This window comes from Gavia stellata, chromosome 8, assembly GCF_030936135.1.
Source record: "Gavia stellata isolate bGavSte3 chromosome 8, bGavSte3.hap2, whole genome shotgun sequence".
NCBI lineage: Eukaryota > Metazoa > Chordata > Aves > Gaviiformes > Gaviidae > Gavia > Gavia stellata.
The window spans coordinates 6,836,425-6,862,244 of NC_082601.1; the positions used below are offsets into that span (position 1 = coordinate 6,836,425).

The 25,820-nt window shown below is 38.0% G+C and overlaps 1 protein-coding gene across 1 annotated transcript in view; it reads left to right on the top strand.

Moving 5' to 3' along the window:
- The window catches only part of LOC132317401 (von Willebrand factor D and EGF domain-containing protein-like), a 174,184-nt gene that overhangs the window by 107,810 nt on the left and 40,554 nt on the right, over window positions 1-25,820 (top strand). The window contains exons 16-20 of the mRNA XM_059820504.1: window positions 1,612-1,862; window positions 3,091-3,310; window positions 8,879-9,016; window positions 11,084-11,236; window positions 12,699-12,863. Coding sequence (XP_059676487.1) covers window positions 1,612-1,862; window positions 3,091-3,310; window positions 8,879-9,016; window positions 11,084-11,236; window positions 12,699-12,863 — 927 coding nt within the window. The remainder of the gene's footprint in view (window positions 1-1,611; window positions 1,863-3,090; window positions 3,311-8,878; window positions 9,017-11,083; window positions 11,237-12,698; window positions 12,864-25,820) is intronic.

Genomic DNA, 25,820 nt, shown 5'->3' on the forward strand with positions numbered 1-25,820 from the left:
AAATTGCAAAAACCTTTTTAAAAGTACTGCAATAATTGGCAGTGTATATATATTCACTGGATGGCAAGGAGGTCTCTGTGGAATTAGAAACACTCTTGTTCACAGACTACTTTCAGAACTTATGCTATTTTTTGCCTACAATTTCTCGTTACCCTCCATCCAGTTAACACCTTTGTGTTCATCTGTAAATGCATACCCAGCATCAATATTTCATTGACTACTTTGGGCACAACTTTTATGGGCTCCATGGTTTAAGTGTTTGGGAAATAAAAGGTAAATTAATATATGGAAGTTTTCAACAGTTATGCCAGGCCAATCTGCTGGACAAGCAGTTTAGAAAGCTCTGATAGCACAGCAGCAGTGAGTGGAGAGACACATTTAAATAATTGCATAATGTGAGACATGCTATGGAAAGCAAAGCTTGATAAAAGGATATGCACCACAAAAAAACCCTAATAATGACTTCCCTAATGCAAGGGATAATAATGCAAGGACCCATGCAGTCTTTATGAGAACACATATATAGTTCATAGTTTTAGAGCGTGACTTGAAACTAACCCTCAGTATTAGAAATGTTCTTTAAGTATAAACATAGCTATGGTCAAATTACATTATGAGAAGATTCCTTTAAATATCAATACATGTCAATTTGTACTGCTGGTTAAAGAGGAAGAATGGCTTGAGACTGAGGATGCTTAGGACATGAAAAAGAAATTCCCGGCCCTGCACAGAGCTGCTGTCACCTCAGGGTACTCAGTCCATCTTACTTTTCCTTGGTTTCTAATTTTAAAATGTAATACTTTTTCTCTACCTTGTCCTCCTTACCTATTTATATTGCAAGTATCTTCAGGTAGCGTTTGTCTTCTACTGTAAAATAGCCTTGTACAATTAGGCTTTTCTCTTCATTAAGGAAATACTGAATGTAAACACCACCACTAGAAATAACAATGCCAATGGTGACATGGTATGCTCTGCTGTCACTGAGGATAGAGAATCTCAGCAGCACTGACCTACCTCAGCTGGCACTGAGAAGACCTTTATTCCCGACAAAACGTCCAACTGAAGTCAGTCAAACTGCTCAGGCTTAATAACTACTCATGTGTAAGGGCAGGAGAGTCTACTCAAAGGAAGAGTTACACAATTATTTTTTTCTCCCTGAGAGGCCCACCCAATTCATTTGTCATTCATCATTTTGAAATTTAGTTTGCTTGTATTTAAATGGATAGATAGATAGTGTGGTAGACAGAATAAATATATATATATAAGTATTAGAAATACAACTAATTAAAGTTTTAGTAAGAACTGGGGGATTGGTGGGAGGTTATAGAAGTCATGTCTGATCTCCCATGTATCAGATAACACATCAAAAGTAGTCAAAGTTCAGTATGGGAGAAAAGTTCAGTATGGGGCATGAAAAAAATAGGAGGAAAAAGGAATACTTTTTGCTAAAGCCATTTGCTACCTCTAACATCTAAGTCGCTTCGTCCGTCATTCTCAGGGTACGTTCTGTACCTTTTTCTTTGAGAGAACTCCTACAAAGCCCCACGCTGTGAATCTTTACATGGGAGAAACTGGAATTTATGTAATCATGGTTTCATTTTTGCTGTTTAGACAACCTGCCTCCTGTGTTCCAGGCCCCCTCCAGCCAGCTGCTGACATTTATTGGTGAGAATTTTGTTTACCAGTTAATAGCAGTGGATCCAGAAGGGTCAGCTGTACTATTCATCTTAGAGGCTGGGCCACAGGATGCCAGGCTCTCTCCTGCTGGCCTTCTTATCTGGAAAGTTGATTCAGAAGAAACGCAGACCTTTGAATTCACTGTGTCGGATGAATGCAATGCACAGAGCAGATACTCTATTGAGGTAAGGAAATGAACACTTTAAAGGAAAAACAAAACAAACCTGTTTATCATGTCAGTGCTTTGGTGCAATTGTCATTATAGCTAATAATTTGTTACTGTCTTGAAAACTAAGACTTCAGCTATTTCCTCATAAGTGTATATTATCCAGCACAGCAATAATGATCAATTAATGGAATAAATATCCCCGAGAACATAGAAACTATATATACAAGGGACAAGAAAGAGTGCTATTGATTGCTGTTTGAAAGAACACTCTTGCAGAGCCTTTTAATGGTTCATTAATCTGCTTTAAAATTCACATTCTGCATTTGGATCACAGAAAAAAGCATATAACATAAAAGACCAAGTTTTAGCTATAAAAGGGAGATTATAACTAATTCTCAATGATATTTTTAGAGGGTGTCTTGCTCTTATGTCATTACTCCACTCTTTAAGTCTCTTGGCAGAGCTTGTGCATTGCTTTGTCTTTATTGTATAGTCTAACATTAATCCTGTGATAGGATGAGCTAATAAAGTGGCATGCAGACTCTTGACATAAGAACAGTTTTGTGAAGGAAAGATTTTTTTCCTAAAGATTCCAATTTTTACTCATTCAAACCACTATCATCAAAAATACCAATCTGCTGAACCCACACAGCAAAGGGAAAACTGGAGTCTAGATACGGTTTTAAACAGAAACATTTCAAACTAGACCTATGTTTAACCAAGTGAGACAATAGAGAGGTTTGAATCTGTTGAAATGCTGTTCTTGTACATATGTACAATAAAACTATGGACCTCTCTTTCCTGAAGGGAGAGACCAGATAAGGAATTCCACAATCATGTTCCTGCCTGGGAGCCATTTGTAATGTGAAACAGTAAGGAGGGCAGGCAGGCAAAGAGAAAAGATTTTTCATTTGTTCTTTGAAGACTAAGGAACAAATTCTGCCCTCAGATACTACGTAAAAACTGCTGTTATAGCAAATAATATTTTTTTCTTATAAGAAGTTAGAATGTGCCCCTAAATGATGAAAAAAATCCCTTTAAAGTTAAGCTTTCAGTCAAATAAATAAGTATGCTGAATATGAGGCCGTCTATCTAGAGAAAGGAATTTGGTCAGAAGTAAGTTTTCATAACACTAGATAACATGGTTGCACTGCAAATCTGTCCCTTCCTAAAGGGTAACAATATACCTCTCAGCTGTGCTTATTTGGAGGAATCTCACCACAACTCCCTTTTGCCTTCCTCAGGTTGGAGTGAAGCCCTGCAGCTGCATCAATGGTGGAACGTGTGTTACCAATATTAAATTCCCCCCAGGCCTTGGTGAACACCTGTGCTTATGTCCAAATGGATTTGGTGGAGAATTTTGCCAGGAAGATATTAATGACTGCAAATCAAACCCCTGTGGCAGCGGAACATGCGTGGACGGTGTGGATAGCTACTTTTGTAAATGTCCCCCTGGTTTGGGAGGTAACACCACACTGTTTCCCTCTCTGATTTAACTAGAGATATGTTGTGCTACAGGATTTTTTGAGGGCAGCATGACCACAAGCATCTGTCAAATGGACTACATAAGTCTCCTCTTCTGCTCCCATGACTTAGCTTTAGACAGAGAGAAAATGTGCAAAACCAGCTATCTAATTATCCATGCTCAAGGAAGAAAGAATGACCTAAAGCTCTGTGGTCCTGAAGTGATCCCTCAAGGAGGCTGTGAACCTCCCTGATCTCAGTTTCCACCTGCTTATTTCCCATGGATTTGTCAATCCATGCGATGAGCTAGGAGAAAACTGAGTGGAAGAGGGAAAAGGCAAAGATCCAGGACCCTTTTGCTCTCCACAGGATTTTACTAAATTAAGCCAATGAAAGAACTGGGAGTGAATGATTTTTCTAGATCTAGGAAGGAGAAGTAGATATGGAAAACATGCAAAAATAAATTGTTCTTTAGCCCAAGTTGAAGCTTTATTAAATTTAAGCATTAGAAAACCACAAGCCCATTGTCAGACATGCTGATGGAACAAAATCTAAGTTTTTAAACTGTTCAGGGTGGCCACAATATGATTTTAAGAGATGCAGAGAAGAGGGATCATCACTGCACCAAAAAAAGATTCTTTTAGAAAAGCAGAATGAAAAGCTGAAGAGGAGGAGTTGGAGAACAAATGCAGTGAGGCCAAAAAGGTGGATGCAAGACCTACAGTGCAAACAGAAAAACCTGAAATGTGAGGAGAAAGAGAAGCATCTAATAGACAATGCAGATGAGGAGAGAACATATTGGTACCTATCATGCAATTTGTAGCAGCTTCACTGCACTCAGGACATCTGTGAACGATCCACACATGTGAAAAAGCACTTGTGACAGCACGTGGACAACGACTCCCCCATGCTCTACACACTGGAACTGGCAGAGCCAGCCATTAGACTCTGCTGCATTAAGCGTCTGGAGCTTGGCTGGGCTGAGTGAGGATTTCTAAACCTGGCTCTTGCTTAGCTTTGCAGACAAAGGGCCAGTTAAAATAACAGCCACTCACTCATCCAGGTCTCTGCGCAGCCATTGGAAAGTAAAGACATTGTGTTGCTATCCATTCTTGTCAGAGTCAAATTAGTCTCCCGCAAGGGAAAGGTGCTAACTGAAACTGCATTAAAACATCTCTTGGATCAGAACCATTTCAAAAGCAGAGTAAGAAAATACCACCTTAAGCTGAGCCCAGATTTCTGTCCTCGAACCTGTCACAAACCCTACTCTGTTCGCATATGAAAGTGTGAATGAATTCATGCCACCCATAATATTGGCTGCTGTGCAGTGCTATAGGTTTGAAAAATTGAGTAGAAGTAACTCCAAATGCACATAATTATTACTGCTTACAGTGTGTATATATACAAGAAACTCAATTTTAAACAAAAGCAATGAACAAATTTTACTCAATGGGGTCATCCAGGCAGTAAGGTACCCTTTCTGCCTTTCAGCAGTTTATGAAACCTTCTTCGTTTTGGTCATGTGGGACTGCAAGTCCAGATTTCATTAACCGTAAAATTCCAGCAGAAATGAACAATAAAAACCATTCAGAAGTGGAAGTTCAGAAAAATGCCCTAAAAGATGTCTGATGCCTAGATAGTATTGACTCCAGGTAATGCTGCCAAATAGCCAAAGCTTGCTGCTATCCAAAGTGTTTATGCCACCAAAACTCTACTGATGCAAGAACACACAAGCCTAAGCATGGAGAATAAAGTTAGAAAATGAAAGTTTGATCAAAATATAAAAATCCCCAAACTGAACAAACGTATGCAGAATGTTTTGAATCCCCTGGAAATAATGTTCCCATGAGCGCAGGGAAATTTGGAAACGTTTTTGGCTGTATTTGGTTAAACGCTTGGAAATATACAATGAGAACAATTCTTCATTTCCTGTAAGGAGGTGGATTAAATTAATAAAAAGCGATATAATTCTATGAGTTAATAACATCAGTGGATCTGCTCCTGTTGTTTGATCTTCTCCACCAATTTCACACTGTTGCCCTTCTCATTTTATGCAGTATTGCACATAGATGGAGTGAAATCAAGCTCTATTATTCCACATAAAATAGTCTGCCATAATTACCATGCATTGTTTATAAATTCACATGGAACTTATTCTGAAATGTAGTTCTCATTCTTACGCAAACAGTAAAGAGTGAAATATTCAACACTTAAAAATAACATGCTTGAAAGCAACATACAGCTGACTCTAGAGATAAGGGCATAGGACACCTTGATGGCCAGAGAAACACTAGGTTTTCCTGAACCCTTAATTCTTGCCAGGTTAAATAAATGTGCCTTGGTTTTGCTGTACTTCCCTGGCCAAAAATGCTAAAACACCAGCAACAACAGAAAAAAAATACATGATTGAGTGAAACAGGAATACAACTCAAAGTTTTAATAGCGGGTGAAAAATTATAAGCAAGTGGAGCTGAAAGCCAGCTGGGAAGTAGATGATTTTACTTCAGGGCAGGTTCTGTGACAACAATAAAAGCTCATCCTTGATGCTGTGTTTATGTCTCAATTCCCCAGAAAACCATCAATAATCTAATGAGAAGGCAATGCTATGCTGCTCAAGTGACAGCACCACTTCACCGTCAAATCTTTACAAATGATAGTGAACAGGTAGTAGAAACAAAAAGTTAACTCTTTTGAGAGCTTCCCAAACACCATTACAAGAGAAGCAGCAGCAGAGGGAACAGTGTGTTGCTGAGCGGTAGCAATTCAAGTGCATCAGCGTGTCTCAGGCAATGTTAGGGTGTAATGTAGGAATAGGAACAAGGCAGGGAGAGAAGCCATTGGAAAATCTGAGAGAAGGATGACTCCAGAATTATTACTACTTTAAACTTCTGCAGAGACTTATATGCCTTTATCTCACTGAGTGTTCAAATCTCATTCATTTATCTTCGACATTGTTAACAAGATAACAAGAATTCCAGTTGTTTCTTCTTTTGGCCACTGAAAGCAAGAACACCACCCACCTGAGAGCAGAACTCATCCTTGAAAACTGCATCTCAATCACAAAACCATTTTTTCTTTCCCCATGTACAATTGATTAATATAAAATTGGGGGATGGGGGAGAAGGTAGAACTATAATTTCATTTTACTTTTCATGAAACTGAAGAAAACCCCAAGATTTGTACATGGTTTGTAATAACCAGAGTCCCTAAATGAGATTGCCTGTTCCTTTAGAGTCAACTTGATGTGAACACGGTCAAAAAGTCTTTCTCTGCATCTGTAACTGGTCAGCTCCTCTCAAGGCATAAAAGGATTTTATCTTCTCAGCCAATTTCCCATGCAGGGTTGGAGAAATAGAGCTGGCACAGAAACAGACATTTCAACCTTGCAAACTGAAGATCTTTTATTCCTATTATTTTTGTTTGTACTGTAGCAGTGCCAAGAGAATTGAGAGTCCCTTGTGTTGCAGTGCACTGGAGGTCGTGCAAACTGAATAATTGACACTTCTTGTTGCAGGTTTCTGTCCATTTCTGCTGCTTTTTCAGCAACCTTCAGCCAAGTTTCAGACTTTGCAAACATTTGTCATTAAACTCAGATTGATTATCAGTATGCCCAAATTGATCAGATGCTGTTTAAAAATCAAATCTCTCTGAGTGAGAAATGCTTCCATAGTTCCACCTTTACATTACAAAAATCAGTCAAGTGACTGAGTTTTAAGATTTAGCTGTTTACTTACAGTGCTCCTTTGCTTTTTGCAATTGTCTCATCTTTGAGAGTTTAAAACCAGCCCTTTGCAGCAAACATTGAGTATGTAGGAGGGAGGAGAGGGGACTGCGGGAGACGTGTCTGTTCTTACTGAAACTGGGAACTTCATTCCTACTTTCATTGTCTATGGTATCATGCTTAGTCTTTATATGATACTCAGAGAAAGAAAATAATTACTAATCTAATCAGAGGGTAACTCATTCAATATTTTCCAGAATGTGTTGTCTAATAGTTTTCCAATGTGTCATCAGAAAGCTGTAACAGAAAAAAGCAGCCTGATGTTACAAATGTGCTAATTAAATTATACAATAGAAATAGTAATCCAAAATGTAACAAGGGAGGAAAAAAAGTAAGTTAAGAAGCCCTGCAATAATATGTGATGTCCAACTTACATGAAAGAAGAAAGCAGCATGCAAAACCAGAACAGCTTAGCTTGAGATGGCACCAGAAAAGTGACGTGGCTTTTGTGTTACTGGTTTTCTTTTCCCACAAGACAAAGCAGGCATGAGAAGGTGATGTCACTAACTTTTTTAGACAGCTCAATCAAGAGAGACTTCAATTTGAGTTTTTTACATGAAGATGCTGTTCTAACTTGAAAGGAGTAGTGGAAGCTATCTGAAATGCTGAAGCAATGAGAGATTATGTTGTAGGAGATGAATAATAATGTTCTGGTTTTATCATCCTGTAATTTGTTCCACTGTGACAAATTTCTTTTGTGAAAATATTCTTTTATCCTTAAATCTTCTTTCATCATAAAGCTGGCTATCTGATACGCAACAAGCCTTTCTGTACCTTGTGGTATGTCTTGAAGCAGGCACCTGGACTCTTGAGAAGGTGTCCCAATCTCCTTGGGTATTCCTACAAGGGACAAAGGGCATGCCTTAATAGAAGTGATATGGGCTAGTTTACGACCTGCTATCAGGGCTGCATATTCTGGTAACCAGCAACAGCCAAGCAAGTTTTGTCAAGTGCACAGGGACAGTAGCACACATATCTGAAGCCTGAGGGAGTTTTTAACAACATTATATGTGATTATTCTGCATCATTTGCTTTTCAGATAGATAGTAATTTTAACTTGCAGGTCACCTTCCCCTATAGGTATCTGTTAAATCACCCAGAGTTGTGAATTTGAGTATCAGGTGCTTCAAGGGATTTTTAAAACACCATTTCCAAAATCAGCAATAGCCAAGACATGTTGTTTTGGGTTCAAATCCTATAGCAGCTTATCTTCTGTACACCAGCACTGTGGCTCAGAGACATTTTCAGAATGTTTCTTCAAATTTTAATTTTAAATAGAAAAAATTGTTTTCTAAAAGATCTCATCATTTTGTAAGGTTTACCTTCAGCCAGACTCTATCAGGTTGGTTCACGATAAGCTATTAGTTATGTGAGGTTCACATAGAAACGAAAAGCACAATAGGTCAGTACACAGTTCTTCATACCCTAAAGCCAAAATGGTGACATTCATTGGCTTCTTCCGTATATGCCAAAGATCTCACATAAACAAGACAAAAAAAGCAGAAGCAAAGATGTGAAATGCAGGGGAAATAATTTATTGAACATGCACAGTTTTCTACGAGCAGTAGTCTCAAATTCAGCACTTCTGGTACCAGTAACGACAGCAATAAACAGTGTGATAAAAGCAGGTTTAAGTGAGACAGTGGGGAATTTGGCTCAAACATGAGCAACGTACCCTGTAATGCGTTTACAGCTGAGAAGTAAGCCTTAGTCTGCTTCAACATTTGAGATGAGGAATAAGCAGGGAATCTTTCCTGATGATTAACCTCCCCTTTGTTTTGCCACAGGGCTTACCTGTCAGGAAGACAGGAATGAATGTGAAGAGAGGCTTTGTTTTCCTGGAGTGTCTTGTATGAATACCTTTGGATCATATGCATGTGGAATTTGCCCCAGTGGGATGGAGGGAAATGGTAAAACTTGCAAATGTAAGCGTTTTGCATGATTTATTTTAATAGATGGGGAAAAAAATGGGTTCAATTCTACTACTATTATCCTTAATTGAGTACTTTGCCACTTGCTTCAAGTACGGACCTTTAAATATACAAAGCAGACTGTTGTCATGTTATATTAATATGGATAATTGCAAATTGGTCTCTGTTTGCTATTTTTCACTGCAGTTGAGTTTCACTTTGATTAGAATGAACACCGTAGCATACAAAAAAGTATTTTCCAGATGCCAGCTAGATAATTTGCCAAGGACATTCCCCCTGTTCTCCATTATTTCACTCCTAAATATACCGTCCAGTAACAAGTACTTGGGGAAGCACCCCCAGGATTACTTTTCTTTTGGGCGAATGCTGTGTAAGCAGGGTGCAGGGCAAGGGGAAGAAGGTCCATGTGCAAATCCTTCACATCCTTTCACCTCCATTTTCAAGGTGTGCTTTTGTTAGAGGATGCAGCCCACAGCTGCTGAGCTCACGCTCATAAAGTCATGCCAGAGATCCCAACTAGTGAAGGAAGGGGCTAGGAACAATTTGACACCTGCTCAGTAGTTGTTTTGGGGGCAACAGACTCTTTAGCAAGGAGACTACGGTGACTTTGTATTCTGCTCAGACCTTCCCAGTGCACAAGATGTGACCTACTCACACACTGTTTCAGCCTTATACACACAAATCTTCTCTAAAATAACATTTAGTTGGCTGGAAGGAGAGAAATCAACACTTGAAGTGTTTCCCATTTGTTTGTTTGTTTGGTGGTGTTTCCAAAGAAATACGAGAAGCAAAAGATACAGATATTAACTGTGAAGGTATTAACTTTTCCTCATATTGACTACCAAAAAGAAAAAAAAATATTCTGATGTAGAAAGGCTCAGTTGTAACTGCAGGATCCTGGCACCAGCAGGACTGCCTTTGCCAGGTTTACCAAATATCCCTTCAATCATATTGCCAAATGTCTGGGCAGAATGGGGGTTTTTGCTGTATTATTTGGCCACATTGGTTATTTCAAAGTGATTTTGCACCTGTTTCACTAATGCATATTTTTGTAGTTAATTTGACCAATGAAGGAAGGCTATACAAAATAACGCCCTTTTTGAAATATATCAGGAAAGTTATTTCTTCATTTGCATTTTTTTAATTACAGAAAGATATCTCTATGTCTGAAATGCACAGTTATTAAAAGGAATATACATGAGGTCTTCCTTGTCCACCCAAAATAGGATCGAAATCATTCTTTGAGGTTCTGATATACAGACTTAACATACATACCTCTACCTAGTATACCTATACCTACCTATACCTAGTATAAAGGCTTCTGTGAGGAAGGAGGAGAAAACTGAAGTAACTTTATAGCTGTTAGAGTGGGCTGTAGCTCACTGCATTATTTAATATATATAAAGAGTCATAGTCTCAGGCTTTATTAAGAGTATAGAATATCCAAGAGACCCAGGGCAGGGTTGCTTAGCTCACAACATATATGCATGTAAACTTTACAATCCCTAATTCATTCAAGAAATTATCTTAAAATTATGCAGAAATCAGTATTTTTAGAGCCTCCACCAGTTTTCCTCTTTACATCCATGTATACTTTGTACGGGTATTTTGACACATACGAAGTTTGCAGCTGAACTAACCACAGCCAACAAACACGCACAACATAGTTTCGGAAAGAAGCTTTCAAGGAGAGGCAGGAATCAGACAGGTCCCAGTGTGTAGTGTAGCATCTTCATCCAAGTAACAATGCTGTCTAATACATGGGGACCTGAGGCCTTCTTACTGCCCTTAGCTCAATAAAAGGTCACTGTGCATATTAAGTATGTCTCTCAGGTAAGCAAAGTTCAGTGAGTTTGGGCATGGTAATTTTTTCTATATTTGTGATGAAGCTTTGCTGCATGTCAGCAGCTGACTCACCTGATTTGCCTTTATTCGCTTGATGGTTGGCTTCCAGAATAAACTTGTCAGGTTATCTGATTTGCTGTTACTGTTGCTTTTTATCATCAATCACAGCTAAGCTCTAACACCTTGTTTCCTTGTCTCCATGCTTTCTTTTCACAGCTGTGCTTGCTGCTGATGTTACAAAAGCTTTAAGCATTGAAAAAGGCAATAGCAAAGGTGATCTGAACAAGACCGAGGTTAAGCAGTTACTGCAACCTGTGGAGGCAAAGGATTCTCCTGTAACTAAGAATTTTAACATAAGTGATAGACATGGTAGGTATACAAGGATATGAAATCTTTTTCAGTTGCTGCAGTTTACATTTTCAGAAATCATCCATTTTGTCATCTTAACAGTAAACATAAACTAGCCGTTTCTAATACAGCACAGAAAGATAGAGTTAAAAAATCAAAAACCGCCTCAATACATCAGACTGGATTGCTGCTAAACAATTTTACATGGGAAGAGAGCCATTACAGCAATAGCAATCAGAGTGGTCAGGCTTAACTAGAAATCACATCGGTTCTGAGTGAGGTAGAACAAAATCACTCCAAATCTTAGTGATCACAGGAAAGCAAGATGATAAGAATGACAGCTTATGCCAACTTGCCATCGCCAAGTGACACTGACATTTTATTTCAGCGTTTGACAGGCAGCTGCCGAATTAAGACTGAGTTTTCAGCATAAGCGAAGATCAGCTCTCGAAGTATGAACTTGACTGTGGCAGCCGCTTTTCCCAGATGCGGAGCACTGCAGCGCTCTCTAACAGGGGTGTGCACCTACATGCTGCTTAAGTCAGCCCAGTTCTAAAGGGTATTGCATTTTTAGTTGATTTTCTAGTGAAAGCGGTGAGCAGAAGAACTGAAGCTGGACATACCTGTTGTGTAGGGCCACATGTAAAAGAAAAGATTTTTTTTTCTCACCTTCTTTTGTACATCTGTACCAGGCCAGCCAACACCTAACCAGAACTTGCCTCTTACAGATATCCATCATAATGTTGTAGGCAAGGTGAGAGAATAATGCTGAAAATACTTGAGAATCGTGATGGAGACCTCACTGGAGGCAATTAAAAAAGATCTACAACCATCATCAAGATTTTATTCATCATCTGTTCTCTGTCTTGACACTATTAGATACTTCACAGGCAGTTCATATACACTTGCTATTCAGTGACATCATAAGTGATAAAATATTATATACTACTGGAGTGTTAAATTTTGCATGTAGTTCTAAGATAAAGTAGTCTCCTGTCCTACAAGGTTTGCCACATTAAGGATGATTTCTAGATCAAAGACATATGTACTGGACAGTGTATTTTTAGAGGTAGATTATATGTGCTATAAGGTTTGATGATTACCTTCCCATTATAACAGACCAAAAGGATGTCTGAATAATACAGTTTCTCATTCAGTTAATCTCTCACTTATGCTGAAAATTACAGTTTCTATATTATCCATGATAAATGCCAAACAACTTTGAGTAATAAACTTGAAAACATGTAATTAGCAGACTAATAAATCTTGCTTTAATGAGAAACAGCTGTTCTCTTACACTGTGCCTACAGGACATTCTCATGTTTGGCTCAAGGTTTGGGAACATTTTGCATTAATTAGACTTTAAAAGAAGAAAAGCAGTTATAAAGCTTTAGCTGGGCTCAGGCAGTCACGGATTAATTTTATATATGCATTTCATTTGAGAAATTATAAATAAATATGCTTGAACTTCCTTCTTTTTTAGGCCATGCAGCACCACTGTCACATATTACTACCTGTGCCAACAGGCCATGTTTTCCTGGGGTGTTATGTTTTGATCGGAAACCCCCTTACATCGGATATGTCTGCGGCCGATGTCCAGCAGGGTTTTTTGGAAATGGCCGAATCTGTACTAAAGTCCCCAGACCAGGTACTTTCTAATTTTTAGAATTTTAAAAAGGTTTTGCAAACAAAGGCTGTAAGAAAGTCTGAACTAGTATGGCATTACAATACAACGTACTTTGTAATCAAACACTGAAGGCTTTTTTCTTTCACTCTTAGCTGACGAGCAGCTAGCAGGTCTTATTTCAGGAATACCTGGCTCATTGAGTCAAAATTCAATAGATTAACCACCTCATTTGCCACTAGGGAGAATTCTTCACAACAGGACTTCCGAGATGGTATGAATCACCACACCTGTATTTCTGCCACAGCACTGGCATAGGATTTCAAAACACGTTTCCTCCTCAGTAAGATCAGAACATGACACATGCCAGTATCATTCTGCTTTCCTTCTTTCCTCGTTCTTTTGCTGCAAGGCAGCTGTTCTCCAAGGTGACATGTGAAGATGATGATAAACAAAGTGTCATGTAAGAACAACTATGCTAACAACTAAAGGCAACAGATAATTAAAGCATTTCAATAGTATCGTTCGTGGCCTGAGCAATAATCTTCCTTAGGGAGCTCTGAAGCTCAGCTGGTCCCATTAATCTCTGAGGAATGATCATTAGAAGAGGTCTTCTGCTGTGATAAGAGAAAAGCTGGGTCCTGACCTCAGGCAGAAAGTGGCAATAGCATAGCAACCACTCATCAGTCATCCGATCCTGCTCTCTCTCAATGAAATTCTCATAATTCAATGTATGGTTCTCTAGGGACAGTCTGGATGGTTGTCCCCTTTTTAGTGCATAGAGTGATTTGCCAAGAGAACTCATGTTTATTCCTTAGTAACAGTAGTTACTATGTCAGATTCCTTGGTTTTCTTCTAAATCTTTTTCTAAAGTATTCAAAGACAGACTGGCTTGAAACCTGTCAGATTGTTCCCCAACCTCCTATCCTTGACAAACCCACCTTCACTCCCCATTCTGTATCCAAAACAATGACCATTACCTTGCTGTTATATTTTAATACACACTATCAAAGCGGAAGCAATTTTACTGCTTAGTGTAGGTAGCATCCAATCTCTTTGAACTATAAATTGATTTTAGCCAGTTCTCTGAATCTAAAGGTCACAAAAATAAACCCAGCATTTTTCTTTCTCTAGCAATGAATATGTACAATGTATTACTTAGTTTGTCAGAGTCATTAAGTCAGGTATTGACTCTTCTGTAACTTGGTGAAGCTGTAAAAGTAGTTGAGCCAAAAAAATAAATCATTGTGCATATAAATAAACGAACATTTCTGCTATTGCCCAAAGCTGCACCTTGTTGCTAATGGGATAATGGGATCTACATTGTACTCCCCAAAGGTCATTTAAATGCTGTTGAGTAGAACAGATGGTCTACAGCTGTAGATACTGGTACGGTAAATCAGACACACTTACATCGTGCTTATATAAACATTAACAAATATATTTGTGTATGTTCTAAAAAGGGAAGCGTAGACAGTAGTTGCCATTTACTGTGAATCATACCTGTCATACACAGCTCCAGGCAAGATTTAAGAAATATATCAAGTATTAGGATCTGAAACTAATACTCACTTCTTTCAAAAGCGAGCTGTATATCAGCAGCTGAGGGTTGTTTTTTCTTTCAAATATTCAAACCGAGTCCCAGACTTCATGCTACAAATGTGGCCATGCAACCAGCTTGAGTACTTCAGGGAGGGAATGAAGAGGAATTATTTTTTGTGTTCCACTGGAACCCTATGTTCACTCATGTGAATTATATCACAAACTAAACGATGAGAATCTTGTGCCTCAAGGTGAAACAAGAGTAGTCATTTGTTTTAATATTTAGAAATAAAAGCAATTGCTGCAGCTGTACAAGTGTCCTAATTTATGACCAAAATGATGGGTTTAACTTTCTTTCCCATGTGCTTTGCTAGTTCAAGCGGAAGTATTGTATAGCATTGATGATTAAAAGATATCAGACAAAAAAGAATGAACTTGCAATTAAATTTATGTACAGTTATGGATTATGATTATTGTGAAATCCTCCCTGTTAGAATAATAGCTTCTCTCCCTTTTAAGTTACGCTATCAGTCTTCAAATGAAAGAGAACAAATCCTCTTCAGCTTGCTACAGTGCTTGTGAAGGTGCTGAGATTATGTGCCATTTCTTTCCAACTCTAGTAATTTTAATCTAAAAATACTCTTGCTAATCCCTATTTTGTACTTTTTTTGGCTGCTTTTGACATGAAGTTATAGTCAATTGTTGTGATTTAAGGATTAAAGGATAAGTATTTTTTCATACAGAAACGGCAAAAATTACCCAACTGCCTTTGTAGACTACTGAGGAGAAAAAATATGCCAGAAGAAAATTGTTTCCTAGGTCAGTGTTTGATGAGCTGCACCCAAAAGTCCTTCAATTGTGATTTATAATCAACAAAGTACCATTTCCTCAGCATTGATATGTGACAGGTATTAATCTTTTGATGTACTTGACTTACTGCAAACTATGTAACTCCACAAATAAGTTTCTGAGCTATATTTACCTGTGCTGCCAACAATGCAGGGCCTGTTCTCACTTACGCGTTTTACCTGGTTTATATCAGTAGTTTGTACCAGTTTAAATCAACCAGACTTGGTTGCAATTGTTTTTGAACTACATGAGATTAGTCTTAAGGAAAAACATCACCAGTATCAAAGTCAGTATGGAGTTTCATATAGAAAGGGAAATTATTATTTTTAAAAATACATTCTCATATCAGAAACAAAAAATTACTTCTCTCCCTTCAAAATCCATAAAGCAGGTATCCTACACTCTTTAAAAAATTTACTAGTAGGATCAAAAGTCCCTTAATTTTGCTGGCATTGCAATAAAGAGGAAAGTCTAAGGAATTTAAATCTCTCCAGGCTTCACTGGGCACATTTCATATTTGTATCAAATATCTGTTACCTTTTTGTTAGAAGAGACAGATCTATCAAATCAAACCATGCAGCATCATTGGTCATATTCTTGGCACAAAGAAAATGAATATATCCTAATGGGGGATGCTGGTGACGTTCCTGCATGTTGCAATATTAGTTCTCGTCAGAGGCTGCTGGTATTTCTCTAGACTGGTTTCATCACTCACAGTCACAGAGATACCCATCTGTTTGCACTTTCTTTAGCAGGTTAGAGAGGTTGGTGTCATCACAAAAGATTTATTTTTTGCCTATTAGTAAATCAGCAATTTTACTGGACAAAGCAGTGCCACATCCATCACTGATAAAAGATTGTTCAGAGCCAGCTCATTCTGTCTCTCCTGGTTTAGGGAGCCGAAGATCAAGGGAGAGGATAATTTTATGATCTCTGTAATCGCGTTCTGCTTTTCCATTCTGAACACCACTGCTAGCTCTCCTGCCCTGGCAGTTAATTTGCAGTATTGTAGACATTTGGCACTTGATATACTTTTGTATGTGCCAGCTATTTGTTATGTTTATGTACTCTCTGTTTTATACTATTCCAGTATCTGCACTGTGCTTCTGAATTCACTTTGATTTTACATCAGAGACCTCTGTGACCTTCTCATTTGCACCACTGTCAGACCAACATCAAGGTGTGGATTTAAAAGGAGAATAAAATGTTTTGAATTAAAAGAATGTGTGTGTTTAAACACATAATGCTCAGTCTAATACCGGAGGAACATATTAGTCTTAAGTTTTACATTCTTAACTTTTAACTTTTGAAATCACTGCTGTCATTATTAGCACTCATCACTGATCACTGGCCATGAAAAATAAATAACACCAGTAAGAGCTTTGGTCGCCACCCCAAGGTTTCATCTCTGGAGCTAACTGCAGGAGCAGGGACCTTTTACTGCCTGGAACCAATCAAATGATTTTGCTTCAAGAGATGACTGAAGAACATAATGGACTCCTTTCATCTCTCATCTATCAGAATTGACGAATTTGCATTAAAAAGATCAAGGCCCAGATTCCAGTCTCAGTTACACCAGTGTAAATCATAAGTGATTCCATTAAATGAATAGCATTACCCCAATGGAGTGAGCCGAGCACTGTTCCTGGAAGACAGATCTTAAAACCTGTTAAGGTAGGCACATCACACACAGAGCTTTTAGATACGAAATCTATATGTACCAATAGGTATAGATAAACTGCACACAGTTTTCAGCATTCAGAGGGTGCTTTGCAATGAGTAACTAACGAGTCTTGACTTGGTTTATGCGATGAGTTACAAGGCTCACTTGAAGGCAGGAATATTTTGATGCTGCAGTCCTTAGCTGTGAAGTTGTCTGAGACCCTTGCAAAGAGGGCATAACAGAAATACAAAATAAATAGTAAATAATTCTCTGATTTGCCTCTGTGTGGTAATAGCTCTCAGCTATTCTTGTGGGCTCCAAAACCGGGAAGCGTTCCATCTCAGTGCCGTGGCTTCCAGCTCCTAGCTCTGACTCAGACCATTGAAACTCTGTCCACAATTCATCTTTGGAATTTATGGTGGAAGTTGCCAATGCCTTTGGTAAACTATGTTTCAGTGTTTCTAGTTTGTGTATTTCAGGACAAAATGTACATTTTTTTCAGACTGACCAGTTATGATATAATGATGTCTCCTTCAAGGGGTATGTGATGAAATGGCAACTGAAGTGAGGTTAGAAATGCCACACAAAGACATTCCGTATAAATTTGGACTCATGAAAGACACAGTTTTGCAAATGGTATACCAGTAATCTTTGCACAAGGCCAGGATCCGCCTGGCATTTTGGAAATAAGCTGTGACCCTTTCCTGCCCTCTGAGTATGTAATTGCCACTGAAAATCCACTCCCATACCTGTCAAGATAGAAAGGGAATCTGAGAGTCTTTCTGATGGCTTTCTCCTCCTTAGGGATACCTAATAAAATATTAAGTATTTTTGGAAAATATCAACAGAGGCCTGTATAGTATATGCTATGACCCCAACATAACAACTAAAGTAGGCACGGTGGGAAGAATATGTTTAGACAATTTAAAAGATAAATGGTTTCCAGCTTTACTGATCCATATACTCTGTCAATCCAGAATTTAAGTGCTTCCAATCCAGATAATATATTTAGGAAATGATGTAGCTCAGCAATAGAAGACCAATGAAGCCCAAGCCATAAAACCACTAGGGAAGAGGACTCAGCTGTATGCCATGAATAATATTTACATTCAATCAGAACATCAAGTACAGATTACATTTCTTTCCTACCAAGAATGTGCCACCTTTTGCTTAAGCAATCACTGTGCCATCATGAGTTTTAAGTAATAATAAATCAGTCTCCTGCAAGTAGTTTTTTACATTGACAGAATAGAGAGCAAGATTATCTACTCTTAAAATTTCCAAGCTCATTTAATCATCTAGGTATAATAGCACACAGCTTTTAGAGAGAGCCAACCCTGTTTCCACAAATTTGTAAGATTGCTGTTTTGCTAAAGGCACTTAGAAATCCTTTAAAACTGTAACTAACTCATACTGGACCAATATCGTGGCCCCATTAAAGCAACACAAGTGTTTCACCACTAACTGCAAAAGCAAAGCAGGAGTTGAAGAAAAAGGATTCATAAGCAATGCAGAGCACAGTACAGTACAGGGGGGGTAAAAATAGGTGTGAATACACAGGCTCATCATTGCTCAGGACAAATTTAGGACTAGTTCCTTAACATCTTGCTGTTGTTGATGAACAGGTACCTACAGATGTAATGGCACTCACTTCACTGAACTTGCTTGCAAAATCAGGTGGTATTCACTGCCAAACCATGTGAATTTTGCCCCCAAACTTACATGCCACGTGTATAGAGCTAGTTCATTTCTGAAGGGACACAGCAACAGCCTATAGCTAACACAACACAACCGATCCTCTGGAATGCAAGAGAAAAAGATATCTCATGATAATTTATTAGATGAAGAATTTCATGGAATCATAGAATAGCCCAGGTTGGAAAGGAGATTGAAAGATCATCTGGTCCAACCTTTGATTTCTCAGAGAGAATTTATCTCATGTATTTTGATAAAAATACAAAGACTTTTGTTTTGTTTTAATTTCTATAGGACACAGTGGGGTAGAACCACACACTGGAGAGCATCACCAGATCTCTCTGTTCTGTAAGTGGTGGAACAGCTGATAAATCTTTTATAGTACTACAATATAACAGTTCTCGCTAAGAGTTTCTCCATGTTAACATGTTAAGTATCTTACAGTACTTAGAGATTATTGCCTTAAAAATCTCAGATTTGGATCAAGCTATTGCTTTATGAAATTTTAAATTCTTCTTAAGCTAATGTAATACCTCACAGGAAAAGTAATCTTTAAGCCTTCTTCCTTCCTTCTCCTCTGAATGCCTCTGGTCAGTTCATAACACCCCCTTTATATTTGTTTGAATGCAAAAAAAAAGGGGACCTGTTATTGTCTTCACAGCTATTTCTGTCACAGAGTTAAATCCCTAAGTGACCTCGGCTTGCCTCAAAATTTTTGCTCAATTAAAAACAATAATTTCCACAATATACATCCTCAGAGCCTAAGAGAGGAAAAGATTAAACACAACACTGTTGCTAGCTGAAGTGCCACTATCAAATGTCTCTACTTGCTCATCCCAATACTCTTTCAAAGAGAAAACTACAAACATTATAAAGGCAAGTGTCATGATACAACTGTCGCCAGCATGCCATCATAGAATTCAAAGGGCAGAAGTAAGTTTTCTCAAGAGCTGATGACGCCTACATTAGCAGTGAGCATAACCATACTTCAGGAACTGTTGCATTAACAGCGTATGCGGTTCAGATGGAAGATAAGCTTTGAATTCTGCACTAATGCTGTTTGCTTAGCTTGGATTTAGGGATGACGACCCCTCTGCTAAACTGCAACCTGAATTCAATGCACACTGTTCATAGTCTTTATGCACAGCTAAATGGACACATGGTTTTTCATTGCTAACCTGCTGGCAATAGTGAAAAACCCATTTGGTTAAACTAGATGATAGATACGAATTAGCAGAAGTGACTAAGAACTTTTGTGACATACCGTCTGAAAACTTATTCTCGAAATTCCTTGCTTATTGTTTTTCATATCAGAAAGAAACTATAGATAGTTGTCAACCTAATCAGTTGAAATTGTAGCGAATTCCACAAAAGCATGATTTCACTGAGGGTATTTATATGTGCTTATATGGTATTAAAATAGATTCATTGCTGGTCTCCAGCAAGGCATAGTTCAGATTGTTTCTTGGCTTTCATATGTAAAGTAACTCATTTTTATGTGTTTACAGCCCAAAACAACATAATTATAGTTTTAGACCATTTACTTCTTGAATCGAATAAAAGGAGAATTTCAGTAAAATATTCAAATTTAAGCTATTTTTTCTTTGAAGAAATATTATGGATTTTCTTTTGAAGAAGTGTTATGAACTTTCTTTATAACCTATTATTACAGTTGTAAAGGATTCTACATAGATGTTTCAGAGAATTAGACAGGAATGCTTCAGAGAGGATCTGTCTTGATCTAGCCTAGTTTGTATATATCTATCAACCTGTTAAGCCATGAGAGAGTCTGAAGGCCCATGAGGCATCATCAGATAAGAACACAGTTTTTATTAATTTTTCCATCTCTCACAGTGATGAGAAGTAAAATATACTGCCAATTCCTGAATAGAGAATATAATTTAGTTTTATGAACTCTATCATAATGCTGTCTTTGTAGCTGATGAAATAATGCAGTTACAGACTCAAATAATTGGAGAAGGTAAAACACAAAGAGGAGAGGTAAAAGTTCAGACCTGAAAGATGGACAAGGGATGATGAAAGAAAGGACAATAAAACAGTTACGAAGGGGTTAAGTGGATGATCCATGGTGTTTTGAAACACAACCATACCTCTCCTTCGCTTCCTGTTTTCTTAGCTGGATATTCAGGGAAAAAAACACAGGAAGAGCACTTCTGCAGTAGAGAATGGGTTAGACCCAAGGAATGTAAAGAGCACAGAAAGAGATCTAGTAACAAAGGAGCAAGAGGAGCAAGGCTCCTGTGCCAGGGGTGAGAGCACATCAAACATGGTGAGTTTTTCCAATCCCTAGGAGAGAACTTTTCAATTAAATCTTGAAATAAACTGGAAGGTAGGAGAGGCCTTTGAGAAAACATTGTTTGTTTGTAAAAACATAGCTGATTTATAAATCTCCATATACAATCCAAACAAGATACTGATAAAGAAAAATATTGATAGAATGAAAAAAAGTTCTTCTTCGGCGAGCATGCTCGTATCTTTGCAATCAGTAATTCTTACACTATTTTTAAAAAAACTGTCTCTGGTCACCCTGACTTTAAAATTTCTATTGAAAACTTACAGAAGACATCACAAAAGTAAAAAACAAAATCAAAACCAAACAGAGTCTGCAAACAAAGTGTACAAAATGCATTATTTTCCTCAAAGGCACATTTTTCTGTACAGCTATCATTGTGTTTATGACCTTCTTGCAACATTTTTGACCTTTGCCTGCATATGATGCCTTGTCCCAAGAGTCTTACTAACCAAAAGCTGATGGATACCTCCTTGGAAGGCAGATGCACATATATAATGTGAAAGTGTCATGTATTAGGATAAGTTTCATATTTAAAACTGCTTTGTTACTTTCAGACTTGAGTGTCATTCTAGAAATCCAGCTTATAGCCTGATCCTACAATTATCTACTCAGGACACCTAAAAAGGAGCAGATCATTTAAAGTCTAGGGAGAAATCTGGTTAAATTAATATAAACTAAGGCAGTATTAGTGCCCCAACTCTTTGGGTTTTTTGTTTCTTTTAATCTCTAAATTATAATGTTTTCTATTGAAAACTTTTTATGAATAGAAAAATATTTCATAGAAGGAAAGGACTATACCTAAGCAAAATCTTTCTAAGGTGTTGTTTTGGTATTTGTTGAGTATGAAAGGGATTATCTTTATCTATTCTTTGACATATCTATCTAAGACTGAAAATGTTTTCTGACATGTAGTCAGTAATATCATTTCTATGTTCATGAACTGTTTGCTTCCTGACCGAGCATCTCAGAACCCCCATTTTCTTTATATATATCAGTTAATGAATTGAGATGTTAATTATATTGTTCTGAAAACCTAGAGGCAAATGACCTATACAGTGATGCAAACAAATACAAAAGACCTTTAATGCTACATAAGCAACACACTATTTCTTCTTGAGGTAATATTTTCTCCTATGGTCACATAGGATTTCATCATCCCAGAACTGGAAAAGGACCTCCCTGATGGCAGAGTCTAGACACCATTCCATTTGTGGGAATCATTTACTCTGAACACAGGGAGATTTGTAAACCAAGTTTAGTGGGTGAGCTGGCTGAAGATCCCAGGTTTTCTCCTCCACAAAAAGCATTGTGTTAGAGCAGAACGGTTTTGTATTTCATACACATAAAACAAATTTGTGTTGCAAATTATGAATGGTGTTACAGAATTGTGTATGTGCAGCTGCAGCCACATTGACAAACAAAAGAGTCTGAAGCAGAGGAATAGTTATAATCAGAAGTGGCTGAGTGATGCAGACTCCATAGAATATTCTCTATTGCTCATGATTTTGGTAGGTGAAGGGGAAGAAAATTGCTCACCAGGTAGCAACATCAGCAACACAGTCTCATTTTCTATCAGGCTGAAACATAGCTCAGGGACAGTGAACTAGATGTTCACCTTTTAATTTCATCATTAAAGCAACAAGTGAGTAAATTTACCCATCACAGAAGTGGTGGCTTGAGAGCACAGATTTTACTAAGACTGAATGTGCCTGTACAGACGGGTAGAGAGTTGTGCGGCTGCTTTGCCCATGTGCTGAGCTGTCTGGATGTAGGGCACGCTAGGTCCACAAGCCATCTCGCTCTGTTAGCCCAGCACAGCTAGTGGCTCGCACGCAGCTTCACATCTTTTCCTGATTTGCGAATTCCAGATCTGGGCACCTCTCATATAAAAGTTATTACCCATTTCCTCTGTTTCCACATTTTTCAAAGTGGGGATTAAATTTTGCCTGTGCCTACTTCCAGTGTATTGTGTGTTCCTAAACTCTTTTACAACACATTTGACTTTTCAATTTTTGACATAAAAAAATACGTAAAAGATCATGAGCTCTAAACTTAAGTTCCTATCTAAATTTAAGACAATATCTCAGTCTCAATGAGTCTTTAAAATGCTCTTGTTTCTACAAAAATAATCCTGGAAGTACACCCTTTGTAAAACTTGGGAACTTGAAGCTGTACCTCACTTAAAGGAGCTGAGGCATTTATTCTGGGAGTTACTGCTTGTGATTGTAAGAGAACGGACATCGGTGACTGGGAAGTTCAACCAGCATCTGAATGTGGAGAAATTCCGTATGCTTAAGAAAAAGGAAGGGAGAATCAAAGCTATGTTTCTGAATATTTGGGAGAGGGAAGATGGTAGGGTATGCTTGGATGGCTAAAGAGAAGATTTAGGAATTAAACACACTCTGACTAGAGCAGAAAGTTATGCCAGAACTTAATCAAATAAAACAACAGATTAAGAATTGATGGCAAAAAAAAAATTTCCCTAGAGCTTCCTATTGACATCTGCTCCATTTCCCCTTTCTCAACAAGTAAATAAAGAAAAAAATATTAATGTGAAAAAAATATTAATGTGGAAAAAAATACTAATGTGGAAAAGTAGAGAGAGAAAAGGGATGATCCCTAATACTCTGGTAACAAGACTTCTTAGACCAGTGCAATTTTTTCTGTTCTCTCTTGACATTTTAAATAAGATTTATGTGCTGGTAGCTGTTTCAAATTTTAAATGATGACCCACACAGTGTAATATGTCAGAAGAGCATTTCTCTGTCGACATTCTTCCAAATGAGAAATGTGCTACACAGCGTGTACTACTAAATGTTAATAGCTCTAAAACTACACAAATTGTAAATTTATTGAATTGTGTTAATAATGAGATGAATTCTTAAACTATTTACAGAATTCTTCAATAGTTGTCCTGATCAGAATTAAAAGTGCCCATAATACTCTGAAATGACAAGCAGAAGAGACCACAGCCAGATGATCTTGCTAAGGAGAAGGAGCCAGTCTCCACCTGAAGAGTAGACTGGTTTGGGGCATTTTCACAGAATCACAGAATCACTAAGATTGGAAAAGACTTGTAAGATCATCAAGTCCAACCATCAACTAACACCACCACGCCCATTAAACCATGTCCCACAATTTTATTAGATTAAAGGAGAGAGCAGCACTTGAGATTGCATGCAATGCTCATAGTGTCTCCCTCATCTCACTACATAAAAAAGTTACGCTTACATTTAAAAAACAGAATGCAAGTTTCTAACTAACTCTAATAGCTGCAAAGAGAAGGATGGCAATGAAAAGGTAATAACTACTCATGTTTACAGTTGTTAAGCAAGTGTTTGAGGTGTCAGCTGCTAGTTGTAGGTCAGGATGGGGCTGTCTCCAAGGCACATGGCTTGGGAAGAAAGGTATGGAGGTGCGTAAGTCTAAGACCAGCAAAGACTTGGGTGAACGGCACAGAGGAATATGGTAACCAACCTGGTCCGCCCTGTCCCATGCAGAGTATGAAATGTGTGCTGCTTCTCTGGGAACGGAAATGGTTACAGCCGGAACGGGATGTGATTTCTCTTAATTCAAGTCTGGATGTGGCCTTTCTCTGAAAGCTTGTAAATGCAAAAAAAAAAAAAAGCCAGAAACTCAGAAGAGAGAAAATATATTAGATTTCTATGTTTCAGTGTTGATATCTCACCCTGGGTTTAAGAGACTGTGGAGTGCCTGCTCTGCTTGTGAACCGCTGTTTTCACTAGCTTATATAGTCATTTTATTACCTTCAGAATGTACACGATCCTCTTCAACTACAGATATCTAGTAGTTTGCTATAAAATGCTATTCAAGTGAGAGAAGAATCAGAATTTGCTGTGCCTTAACAATGCCGTGATGGCACTGGCAAGCATGAACCAGAGACTGGTTATGACAATTTTGAATTACGAGCTTCGTGTAAGCAGCACAAAATATCTGAAACACCAGGCGAACCGAAGGCTGGGGGGTTCTTACGTAGGGGAACTTCTGCACCACATAGACAGAAAGTGTCCTGGTGTTGAGCTGGATGAGGGATGTTAAACTTCTGTCTCGGAAATTTGCCCTCTGTCCCCCTTGTTCTAATCTTCCCCAGATAGGGGGACAACAGAGGAATCTATCTTCTTGGGGCCTGATCCATCCCAGCGTTACGCTGTGCTTACAGTGGTGTGACTCCAGCGATACGAATGGAGCTCCTACCATGCACAGCTGGAGCAAAGCATCAGGTTTCGGTCTTTTATCTACCTCTGTGAAAAATAAACTCAATCGTTCCACTGCTGCACATTTCCCTGTTAGTACAGGCAGAAATACTGACAAGTAGTGAAAATGTATTTTTGTACCGTCATATAACCTTGAGCACTTTGCCTTGTCATTTTTTTGTTATTTTCATCCAGTCCAATATGTAATCATACAGTGGCATCACAGAGAAAACCAGATTCACGCAATCACAATTCTGCATTGATAATGGGTTATACATTTGAAGATATTGATCGACTGCAAGGAAAATAAATTGAAGTAATACAGGATTTGAGAAAGCTGCTGACTACAGACAACTGAGTCTGCAGTCTTTTGGTATACTTCTTTGTTTTAGCTTATTTAGACATCTGGAAAACTGCAGAAAGAAATTTTCAGGTATTGCAGAAAAAAATCTATCATATTCTAATCCTAACTAAATTGCACAGTATCACTATGAGTAAAAATCTGAAATAATGAAAATTGAGAGGACACTGAAGTTGCCACATTTGAACGATATCAACATCTTATGAAGTTTAGTGGCCTGTACAAAGCTGGTGGGGTAGCTTGATCAGTATATATCATAATGAACAGACAATCAAAATGTATGACTACCCTTCCTTGGTAGTCTTATTTGAGATGTAAAAACTGTATTGTCATAGATACACTC